Source organism: Pseudopodoces humilis, chromosome 24, assembly GCF_049639895.1.
Source record: "Pseudopodoces humilis isolate 2021_Gansu_Grassland_sample_001 chromosome 24, ASM4963989v1, whole genome shotgun sequence".
Classification (NCBI taxonomy): domain Eukaryota; kingdom Metazoa; phylum Chordata; class Aves; order Passeriformes; family Paridae; genus Pseudopodoces; species Pseudopodoces humilis.
In genome coordinates, this window is record NC_142223.1 from 3,771,019 (window position 1) to 3,781,859 (window position 10,841).

The 10,841-nt window shown below is 57.4% G+C and overlaps 2 protein-coding genes across 3 annotated transcripts; one reads left to right on the forward strand and one right to left on the reverse strand.

Annotated features, from left to right (window-relative positions):
• Nucleotides 1-82: 82 nt before the first annotated feature.
• Nucleotides 83-4,426, reverse strand: TAS1R1 (taste 1 receptor member 1). 2 transcript variants are annotated; one of them, XM_088066388.1, is made up of 6 exons: nt 4,250-4,426; nt 3,874-4,177; nt 2,779-3,555; nt 2,239-2,451; nt 1,921-2,041; nt 83-1,035 (listed from the first exon to the last, which is right to left on the reverse strand). In XM_088066388.1, the coding sequence occupies exons 1-6, from the start codon at nt 4,405-4,407 to the stop codon at nt 110-112; spliced, it is 2,499 nt and encodes an 832-aa protein (XP_087922514.1). In that variant the 5' UTR covers nt 4,408-4,426; the 3' UTR covers nt 83-109. The 2 variants fall into 2 exon arrangements, with proteins under 2 accessions (XP_087922514.1, XP_087922513.1); XM_088066387.1 differs by having other exon boundaries at nt 1,921-2,044.
• A 91-nt stretch (nt 4,427-4,517) lies between these two features.
• On the forward strand, nt 4,518-9,653 carry NOL9 (nucleolar protein 9). Its single transcript, XM_005528407.3, is given in 13 exon segments — nt 4,518-4,728; nt 4,799-5,024; nt 5,179-5,306; nt 5,434-5,572; nt 5,797-5,893; nt 6,331-6,428; nt 7,169-7,330; nt 7,482-7,767; nt 7,852-7,963; nt 8,293-8,470; nt 8,890-9,023; nt 9,347-9,454; nt 9,456-9,653. Coding segments are annotated over 13 exon segments (1,884 nt in total). The 5' UTR covers nt 4,518-4,536; the 3' UTR covers nt 9,480-9,653.
• The last annotated feature ends 1,188 nt before the right edge of the window (nt 9,654-10,841 follow it).

Consider the following 10,841-nt stretch of genomic DNA (forward strand, 5'->3'; position numbering starts at 1 on the left):
CGTCAGCGGGCGCCGGCAGTGACGGCGGAGAGCGCGCGGCCGGGGCGGACCAGGGCCGAGGGTCGGTCCCCGCGGCGGGGGAGGCGCGGTGGGGGTGGAGCCCCGCGGCTCAGGCGGCGGCCTGGCGGCGCGTGTAGTCTTGAATGGCCATCTGGAAGTGTTCGGCCGTGTTTTGGTGCGGCCGCAGCAGGATGATGAAGGCCCGCGGCACGAAGTACCCGCCCAGCAGCGCTGCGAGCGTGCCCAGCGTGCTGAACACCCGCGCCGCCGTCTCGGCCTGGCCGCGCAGCGCGCCCTGCGAGCAGAGCACGGCGGCCGAGCAGCCCAGGTGTAGCAGCAGGCTCACGGTCAGGCTCTTGGCCTCATTGTAGGCGGCGGGCAGGTCCGTGCCCGCGTAGCTGAGCGCGAAGCAGCCGGCGCTGAGCAGCACCGTGTAGGCGGTGGCGGCGTCGGCCGCGGAGCTCCGAGCGCACTCCAGCACCACCCATTCGGCCCGCACGCCGTACTCCCGGTGCGGCACCGAGGGGCTGACGGCCTCGGTGACCACACACAGCGCCACTTGTGCCGCCGTGCTGGCGGCCACGAACAGCACCGGCCCCTGGCGCCGCATCCAGGCCTCGTAGAGCGCAGGGCAGCGCGCGTTCAGCTTGAAGATGCAGAGGATTTGGAAGGAGCGGGTCGCCACGCACGAAAGGAACACGGTGAAGCTGATTGCGAAGAGCGGCACCCGCAGCAGGCATGCCACCTGCGAGGGCTCCCCGAAGTAGCAGAAGAGGCTGCTGCAGGTGCAGGCCAGGGAGCCCAGCATGAGGAAACACGCCTTCCCACCCGCAGACTTGACCACGGGTGTGGAGGCGTTAAGGGCGAACAGGACGGTCAGCGCCGCTATGAGCAGCATGAGAAGAACAGCCAAGGACAGCAGCACCCAGGAGAGGGGCTCGGACCAGGACAGGAACTCGATGGTGCGGTTGAAGCAGACCTCACTCTTTTCTGGGGCCCACTCGCCCAAGCCACAGGCCTGGCAGTCAAAGGGGTCTGTGAAGGACGTGGGACACCTCACACACCTCGGACATGGTAAGAGCTCCGCCGCGGTGCAGGAGCTGGCTTCTACCCCAGAGCCTCTGGGCTCTGCTCACCCATCGTGCCTGCTCCTTCCTGCAGGCGCTCCCAGGCCTGGGGTAGAAAAGGGGGCTCTTTTCCCAAAAGAAAATTCGCCCTGTGGACTCTGCCAAAATCCATGGCCTGGGCTGAGACAGGGGTTCAGCTGCTTTGAGGCTGAGGGCCATGGGGACTGTGGGTGGGAAGGGGCCTGTGCATCAAGCAGTAACCTGGGAAGGATCTGCAGCAGCTGCTGTTGAATGGGACAGTACCATGTAGAGGGGCTTTCTGCTCCCACTGTCCCTCAGAGCTGCCCCTGTCCACTCCACAGGCTAAGGATGTTGAGCGACTAACTTCCAGGCAGGGGTTTGTCATTGTGGCTGGTGATTCTGAGGCAGGAGACTACTGGGGACTGTCCCAGGCAGGAGTCATTTCCATATGCCAGGTGCTGGTGACCACATAGTGCGGAAGCCCCGTGTGCCACCTGTGGCACAAAGGCAACCACTAGGTTGAATTTCCCTGGCAGAGGATGCGGTGCAGGGAGCAGCTACCGGGCCGGACATTCCCCTTCTCTGGCCACAGGCAAAGAGGCTCTGTTTGCCCAGGTGGGCTCACCTGTGGGCAGTACTCCCCGGAAAGCACAGGGCATGGGCTTTGCATACCCACTGGTAAGCAAACAGGAGCCAGACCCACTGCCTTCAGGTCAGCTCACAGGTTTTACTGACCACAGGAGGCGAGAGGCTGGGAATGGTGAGACAGTAGCAGGAGGTAGGATGTTGGCAGGGGAGGAAGGGGCAGGAGCAGACCTTAGGGTATACTGACCTGATGTGTTCAGGAAGGTTCCTGGTGGACAGGCCACACAGCTGAAGCAGCATATGTGGCGGCTGTGCTGCAGCCGCATCTCCCCTGGCTCACAGGCCTCAGAGCACACTGAGCTGGGAGCCTGCTGGGAGCACAGACAGGGTCAGGCTGGCAGGCAGCAGCACAGTTTGGGCTCAGCAGCACTCTGGGACCATCTCCCCCCCACTGCCTCTGCCCTCAGTTTAGCCCTGCTATGAGGAAACACCCCAGAATTGGTGGCATTGGGATGCAGTCAGCTCAGAAGCGAGCAATAAGTAAGACCTGGATGCAGAACAGTACCTGGCCATCTTCTGTGTGCCACAGGACTTTGCCGGGGTTGATGCTCAGCCTGTCAGGGTTCACATGGAAGGTTCCTATCACATGAGAAGCCCAGTTTGGGCCCCTCCACTTCCACATGACAATGTCGTAGCCTTTATGAATATCCCCGTTGGCATCAAAAGAGATTCGGCTCTTGTACAGGGTGAAGTTTACTTGTCTAATCTTTTGAAGGAGCTGTAAAACAGAAGAGTAAGAGAGGAGCCCTTCCAATGGTGCGATTCCTGCCATTGGGAGGGAAATGTGCTGGAGGACACTTCCTCTGTCCTGCAGCTGCTTTCCAGCCCCCCAACATCTGCAGAAAATCCCATGCAGTAAGGGGCTGGTGGCAGAGGAACAAGTGACCTAGGATGGAGTCTTGGTCTAGGTCTTGGCTGCTATGACTGTGAGGGGCAGCTGAAGCCCAAAAGGGTCTTCAGCTGGGATTTGAGCCTTTGGGAACAACAGAAAAATCCTTCCCTGTGGGAAGGGATCCTCACGGATCTTCCACAAGGCTGCTCTTACCTGCCAGGGATAGACAGTGCCTTTGCTGCAGGCCCCTGAGGCACAGCCCAGCAGGTCATGGAGGCCATGGGCCACGGCATACACGGCCGAGTACACGTTGAAGGAGCTTTGAGCGTCGTACATGTCAGGGACAGCGGCGAGCGCACGGCAGCCGGTGCAGCACTGCGTGCAGTCCAGCCTCGCGTTCCCCACAGATTCCCCACCTGCCTCTGCATTGCTGGCACACTCAGCTACAGCACCTTCCTCTGATATCTTCCAAGCTTCAAAGCGTTCCAGCACCGTGGACTCTGGCTTCTCAACTGCCATCCCTAACACTGACCCAATGGTCTGGATGCCAGGCACCTGCCAGATAGTTTGAGCCAACAACCAGTCTTCAGAGGCCACCCACACCATGCCCGTGATGTTCTTCTGGACCACCACCTCAAAGAACGGCAGAACACTTTCTCTGGTGGAGAACACAACAGTGACATTGACCTTGACTTCTGTGATGATTCGGACCAGGTTGTGAAGCTGGGGGTTACTGGCATCCAAGTTGGCGGGGATGGTGCCTCGGTAGGCCACGCACACATTGCTTGCGGTCAGCAGCTCCTGCAGGGCATCCAGGCCAGCACTGCCATAGGTGTTGTCACTGCCCAGCAGCACCACCCAGGTCCAGCCGAAGTGCTGCAGCAGCTGGAAGATGGCCTTCACCTGCTTCCTATCGCTGGGGATGGTGCGCAGGAAAGAGGGGTACAGCCGCTTCAGGCTCAGCAACTCCGTGGAGGCTTCGTAGCTGATCTGCAAAGGGAGCCAGGGGAAAGGGGGATGCGCTGGCCCAGGCAGCTGTACCTCTGAGAGCTAATGGCACAGGCAGCCTGTCCTGGGAAGGCTTGGAGCTAGACAGGCAGCAGACCCAGCGCCAAGTGTGCTGCAGCAGGAGGAAACTGATAGATGGCAAGCCAGCCCACTGACTGCCTGGGAAGGATCCTGGGACAGCACACACAGAGGGGCTGCATTTCCAGCATTACCAGGCTCCTCAGCTCTGAGACCAACCCTCCCTGAAACCATCATTCCTTGGGATCCCTGTTTTTCATCAGCCGTAGGAATTGCACTTACCTCCGGTACAAGAAAGAGGCTGAGAACAGCGGCTGTGGTGAGGGCCAGCCGCGTGCTGTCAGGGCCAATGACAGCCACAGCCTGGGGTTCATAGTGTTGAAAACTGGGGAGCACCTGGACATCATGCCTGCCTTTACGAGCGAGGGCACACAGTGTAGCATGGAAGTTGGTAGGCTCAGAGCAGGTGTCATAAATTTCGTAGCCCAGGGTGACATTGGGGAGCAGCGTGCTGGAGTTGTTGATCTCCTCCACGGCGAAACGCAGGGCCTGTGACAGGCAGTAGCCGTGGCTCTTGAAGGCGGCGCTATGGAATCGAGAGAGGTTGTTAGGGAGGACAGAGCGCGTTGGGGACACGGGCAGCGCGGCGGGCACTCACTCGTCACAGCCGCGCACGAGCAGTCTGGCGCCGTCCCGGTGCGCCGCGGTGTGCAGGGGGAACAGCCCGGCCAGCCGGTAATCGCCGCGGAGGGTGAACGAGGAGGCGGCAGCGGCAGCCGCGCAGAGGCACAGGCGGAGCAGGGCGGGTAGCGGCATGGCGGGGCAGCCCCGCGCAGCGCGGCCGGGCGGCTCTTAACGGGACGGCGGCGGCGGGCGGGGCCTGGCAGCGGGGGGGGGGGGGCCGGCCGAGGGGCGGCCCGGGGAGGCGGAGGAGGCTCGGCGGTCATGCCCGCGCGGCGCAGCCGCCCCCGCCGGGCTTTGGCCCGCAGCCTGCCCCGCGCCAGTCGGGTGGAGCTGGCCTGGCGGGAGTTCGCCGCCTCTTTCATTCGCACCGGGATGGTGCCGCCGGCTGAGCCGGGGCTGGTGGCCGTGGAGGCGGCGGAGGGCACGGCCGTACTGCTGCTGGCGCCGCAGCAGGTGAGCAGCGCCCACAGCGCACCGGCCCCGCCGCGCCCCGCACAGCGTGACCGCCCGCTCTGTCCTGCAGGCGCTGACCTTCACCGGCAAATGCCGCCTGCGCTGCCTCTACGGTGCCGTCCGTCTGCTGGGCTTTGCCGTGGCCTCGCACCACCCGGGACTGCCGGTCTTCTCGCCGGCCACGCACTGCGCGCTCAGCCTGGAGGCGCTGCCCGGCGCCTGCCCGCCTGCCGCCGCCGTCCGCCAGCTGCGCACCGCCGCCCGCGCCGCCCTGCGCTCGCACCGCGTCCCCCGCCGTGAGTGCGGGACGGGACGGGGGCGCGGGCGGGCGCCATTTCACGGGCGGAGCGGGGAGCGGCCATTTTGTGCGCGGGGCGCTGCGGAGCGGGCGGGTGCCATTTCGCGGGCGGGTGCGGGGCTGAGGGCGATGGCGGCACTTGCCTCTTGCAGAGGCGCGGGTGACGGTGATGACACGGTTCTCGCCCGACTGCGCCGTGGTGCTGCTGGAGCACCTGGACTCGCCGGTGACGCGATTCCTGCTGAGCCACCCACCGCTGTCGCGGCTTTTCGAGTCCCAGGTGAGGCGGCGCGGTGCCCGCTGCGCCGTCCCCGCACCGCCCATGCAGAGCCAGCGGCGGCGGCCCCTGTCAGCGCCCAGGCCGTGGCCTCACACACCCCGTGCTGAGTGCTCGCCCTCTCGCCTAGAAAAAGGAGGAGTCTAACTTCACACCAGAGGACGCGGTCCTGGCGTCCGTGGGCATCGTGAAGTGCAGCCCTGACCGCGGGCTGCTGGTGTCGGAGAGCATGTGCCTGGCGCTGGAGGAGCTGATCCAGACCTGCTGTGGTGAGTGCAGGCGTTTGGACAGACTGGGGCTTTGGTTGCCTGAAAGAAACAAAAATTCACGAGGCTTTTCATGAGTTTAAGTTGAGAGAGTACCCTGACTAGCACGTGCTTATTGAGGGCTGCAGTTTTCTCTATAAAGAACATGCATCTAGAGCTTAGGTATTGCCTAGGGTGGGTCGGTGATGCCAGCATCAGTCCAGTTAACACTCTGCTTTTCTTTCTAGCGGAAGATGAAGGCGTCCCTGTGGTGCTGGTGTGTGGACCAAAAAGCACTGGAAAATCAACATTCAACAGATACCTAATTAACCTGTTACTGAACCGGTGAGTCTTGCCATGTTCTGCAAGCTTTTAAGTACTGCATGATATTTAGGAAAAAGGAAAAACAAATGCTTGACAAGCCTCTCAGAAGAGCCATCAGAAATAGAAGGTGCATAGCTTCTAAACAGAAGTTCAGAAAAATGTGAATTCTTACCTTGAGTGATTTCAGAAAAGTTGCCTCCTGAATGTTTCTGTTGAAATACTGTTAGATTGCTGCCTTGGAGTGTGTGAGCACATTGGGCACCAAGCAGTTTGGGTTGAGTAGGGGAGTTAGAATGCTTAAAAATATACCATGAGTGTAGTTGAGGGAAGGAGAGGTAGGTTTTATTAATGAATTTTAGCTTTGCAACCTGGAACAAAATCAGATTAAGCTTCTGATATGTTGAGGCTATGCTGTAGTTCTTTGGGTGGATGCTGACACACGGTCTCTCTCCCTGCAGCCTTCCCGTGGTTGAGTACATGGAGTGTGACATTGGCCAGACGGAATTCACACCGCCCGGGTGCGTGTCCCTGAGCAGCGTCATGGAGCCCATTCTGGGTATGTGTTCCGTTGCTCCTGCGGTTACCAGAAGCCTGCTCTCTTTCTGAAATGAGCAGGGTGTTCTAGTCGGAGGCTCTACTTCAGGGGAAGCTTCTGCCACAGCCGTCAGAGTTTCCTGGAGAGAATAAATCAAGGGCTCTTTGAGTTTTCTTGTCCCTACATTTAAGCTCCCTGAGTACCATGGAGCTGTTCTTCTGCTCATTTTGTCTGCTTTAAAGAGAGATGATGTTGTAGAGGTGGTAGTACATTCTAAGTCACAGGGGATGTTTTGCTGTTCAGATGTGAAAGGTCTCATTGGGAAAATCTGTATCTGTAGATCAAACTAGCTTGAGAAATCCGTGATTGGACTTGGGGCTGTTGTGATGAGTGGAAAAAGCAGAACCCGTGAAACTGCTGGTGTTTGTAGTCTTGCAGGTTTGGGTCACTGTCTAAAGGATGTGGCCAGGCTGGCTTGCTGTTTAACCAGTTTGTCATAGACTGTTCTTCAAAGATTTGCAAGTGTATAAGCAGTGATTTCAAACAAAGAAACACACCCAGTACTAACACAAAACAAACAAAACTCTCAGCCTGCAAGTGGCAGACTAGTTTCCCCTGCTTGCAGGATGTGCAAGGAGGACAATTGGCACATGGGAAGAGCATGGGTTATTTCAGAAGAGAAGGCATGTGAGTGCTCAGGCTTGGGAGTGTTTTGGTTTGACTTGAGGAAGGCACTGGATGTTTGGTGCTCTCTTTGCCAGGTCCCCCCTTCACTCACCAGCAGATGCCCCGTAAGATGGTGTATTATGGCCAGACCAGCTGTGAGCAGGACACAGAGAGGTACCTTGATGTTGTGAAATATGTGTTCAGCTGCTACAAGAAGGAAGTGCCTCTAATCATCAACACCATGGGCTGGGTGAAAGGTAAATGGTGTCAATGTACTCTGGAGAGGTGTGGGAAGGAGATAACAGTGGCACAGCACCACGTGGAACGAGAACGTCTGTGCTGAGGTAACACTGCTGTCGCACCTGTCGCAGTAGTAGCAGCAGTTGTGTGTTTCCTGTGCTCCTGAAGGTGAAGGGCTGCTGCTCCTCATTGATATCATCCGGCTGTTGACCCCCAGCCACATTGTTCAGATGGACATGTGTGACTGGAAGGCCATGCCCCCGCTGACATCTGAGCATATCCACTTCAGCGCCGGGCTGCACACCAAGGGCAAGCAGCAGTCCAAGTGCAAGCAGCTGGGAGCAGATGATGTGGAGAGCTGGAAGTACCCCGAAGGGGAGGACATGTCAACTCCACAGCACAAGCTGCTCTATGTCCACCCGGAATTCCCTCGGGCAGGGGTGGCAGGTGAAGCGTAAGTAGCATGTTGAGTGCTCTGTGGGGTTCCATGGGCTGAACAGAACCATACATCGTCCTTGACACGGGGCTTTTCTTTCAGGCGAGTGCACAGCGGCATCCTGCGTGACATGTCCATTCTGGGCTACCTGGGGCACCTGCAGAGCCCAGACATTGGGGCTGTGCTCCCCCTGCACAGCCTGGTGCCATATCAGGTAAAGGAGCTTTTTGGGATGGCTTGGGGGGTGGGTGTGCGGAGAGCCCAACTTGAAGTGATGGGCAATTCTGTTCCTACTGCGTATGTTTCTCAGAAGAGGGATAAACACTCTAATCTGCAGAGTGACTATTCAGGGTGTCTGCAAGAAGGGCTTCTGTCGACGTGTCGGTGTGGCACATATGTGCTGTGTGCCCTGCCATAGTGCCTGTGTGTCGGCGTGGTGTGGGAATGTGCAAGGTCTCTACTCAGCAGGGTCTTGTCTCCGAACTCAAACTCAATCCATGTGGAACTGATGAGCGCTTTTCTCTCTTCTCTTTACCACCTCAGGTACCTTTCAATGCTGTGGCACTCAGGGTTATTCACACAGATGTTGCTCCCAGCAACATCATGTACGCAGTGAACGCCAGCTGGGTTGGGCTCTGCCGCATTCCGGAGGAAGTCCGGTGCCAGAGCGATGGGCCAGTCCTGCTGACACAGACTCCGATCTGCGACTGCCTGGGCTTTGGTGAGCACACCTGGAGCTCTCCTCTCACCTGCCGTGTTTTGGCAGACAAGTTGCAGATTGATGGAATTACTCTTCTAAAACAAGCTGGAGAAGTGGGATGAGTGTGGTGTATTCTCTGCTGTTAGAGACTGTACTGCAAAGTCCTTGGAATTTGGTTAACAGGTGGTAAGAGCTGTGGGGAATGTCCTTGCATGGTGCCACTCAGAGCTGCTCTCAGAACTCCACAGTGACTCACTTTCTACTTCACCTTCTCTAAAGCAGATTCCATGTGGCTTTTGCAAAATTCCAGTAGTTTTCTCAGTTTCCTTGTTTGACTTAGTTTAGTGTCCCAGTTTGGACTTCGGTGCTCAGTCGTGTGTAGGGGTCTGCCAGTGAGCAGGGATACCTAGTGACTGAGCTTTGCATGTGTTACTTTTTAGGAATTGTCCGAGGGGTTGATATGGAGAAGAAGCTTTACCACATCCTGACACCAGTGCCTCCAGAGAATCTGAGACTAGTGAATTGTCTGCTCCTTGGGAACATTGCCATCCCTAACTGTGTGCTTGTGGGCCAGGTAGGAGCTCTTGGGAGGGGTGGGAGTTGGCTGAGCTGCAGCTGGCTGGCAGGTTTTCCGTTTTCTTATTCCTGAGGCTCATGCGTGCTGGGAGATGCCTGGGCATCAGCAGATGGTTATCTCTGTTGGAAATTGTCCTTAAGCACGGAAACCTCGGGAGAACAGAACATTCTGCTCGTGTTTCAGATGCCAAAGTGGGGTTTGGTGATAGCTGGGTCCTTCCCACCATCAGTTCTGTCGGCCTGGGGAGGGATGTGCTTCCACCTCTGCTGAAGGTACAAGTTCTTAAAAGTTGTTTTTGGTTTAATTTTCCCATTTTCCAGCAAGGAATTGAGGGAGAGATCCCCTACGTCACATCTGATTACAACTACAGTATCATGGGCTCAGGGAAACTGAGGAAGAAGAAGCAGCATTTGAAGAAGAGGGAGTTCCCTTTTTGAGTGTGATTATACTTGAAGCCTCTGGGTGCTCAGCCAGGGTTTGTTCATGTAGGACCTCAGGTGGTTGCATGAGCTCTGGGTGCTGCAGAGGCCGTGCAGAGGTAGATCCTACAGTGGGCCGGTTTTGATAATGTTTTCTATGTTCAGTTTGTATTTTTTGGTGTTTTGTAATAAATATCTATGGTAAACATTTAGCTGGTTTGGATCTTTTCCTAAGCCGAGGCTGTCACAGCCAAGGGCAGCTGCCATTCCACACGCAGGACCTCTTCCCATTGCCTGTTTGGCCCTCAGGGAGCTCTGTGTGTCAGCAGTCCACAGTGCCCTGGGCAGAGCTTCACTCTCCCCTGGGTTTGGGGAAGGGCCCTGCTGGGGTTCTGGCACCATGGCTGACCCACAGCTCTGGGTGTCCTGCCGGTCAAGGAGAGGGGAATGAAGGAGCACCAAAGGGAGTCCCTATCCCCCTGAGTGACAAAGATGGAGCCACCCAGTGCTGCACTGTCACAGCCCACCCTGTCTGTCCACTGGGACTGCTGCCTCCTGCCTTGTGCTGTCCCAGCTGCATCTCTGGTGCTCCAGGGTGAGCTCAGTGCCCTGAGCACGGTTTGGGAGCAGCTTGGGCTGGCTTGATGTGTCCCCAGCTCTAAGGGACTTTGCTATGGGTAGAGGCTATAAGGGGGTGGGATTGGGTAGGAACTTGTCGCTGTATGGAGCACTGAGGTGTGTGGCCTTACCTGACCTCATCTGCTCTGCCCCACTGGGACACAAGAACTTTCTTTCCAGCCCTTTTTCAATTAGCAATTTACTCCCAGGGGAAGACAGGAGTGGTGGGAATTGCACAGACTTGAGTGCCTCGGGTCAAGTTGAGGACATTTTGGAGAGAATGATTCTTTATGGGTTATACCAGCACACTGAGCTCTTACTGGGTCTGTGACTACAAAAGTAACCTGGCTTCCAACAGCAGCTCCTGCAAAATGAGGCATGTCTCTGCCTCGGCCCAGACTGGGGAACAGTCCAGCCCTGGAGTCTGGAGCCCCCTGAGCCCAGTGCCCATTCAAATCCCCTGGGCAAGGTCTGTGGAGGAAGGACAGAAGCAGAGGAAGGAGGAATGTGGTGCACCACTTGGGGCCAGAGCTTTTTGGCTGGTGGCTGCTGTGGGTGTGAGTAATCTGCAAAATTGCTTTTATCTGGTTAGGGAAGAGATTTCCTAGAACTCCAGGAATGAGCAGCTGTAAGCAAACAAACTGGGATGAGAGGCGAGGAGGGGACAGAGTTGGAGAAGAACTGCAAGGGGCTGTGCAGTGTTGCAGTCTCGTAAAGAGTTAAACTTAATCCAGGCCTAATTATCCCCATATGGCTGGGTCTGGCAGCAAAGGAAGAA

Excerpts from the sequence above, each read along its gene's own strand:
- TAS1R1 (XM_088066387.1), bottom strand. The coding sequence starts at position 4,407 with ATGCCGCTACCCGCCCTGCTCCGCCTGTGCCTCTGCGCGGCTGCCGCT. Across the intron at positions 2,045-2,238 it reads GGCACACAGAAGATGGCCAG|CAGGCTCCCAGCTCAGTGTG; the intron begins GTACTGTTCTGC and ends CTGTGCTCCCAG. Across the intron at positions 1,036-1,920 it reads AACCTTCCTGAACACATCAG|ACCCCTTTGACTGCCAGGCC; the intron begins GTCAGTATACCC and ends CGTCCTTCACAG.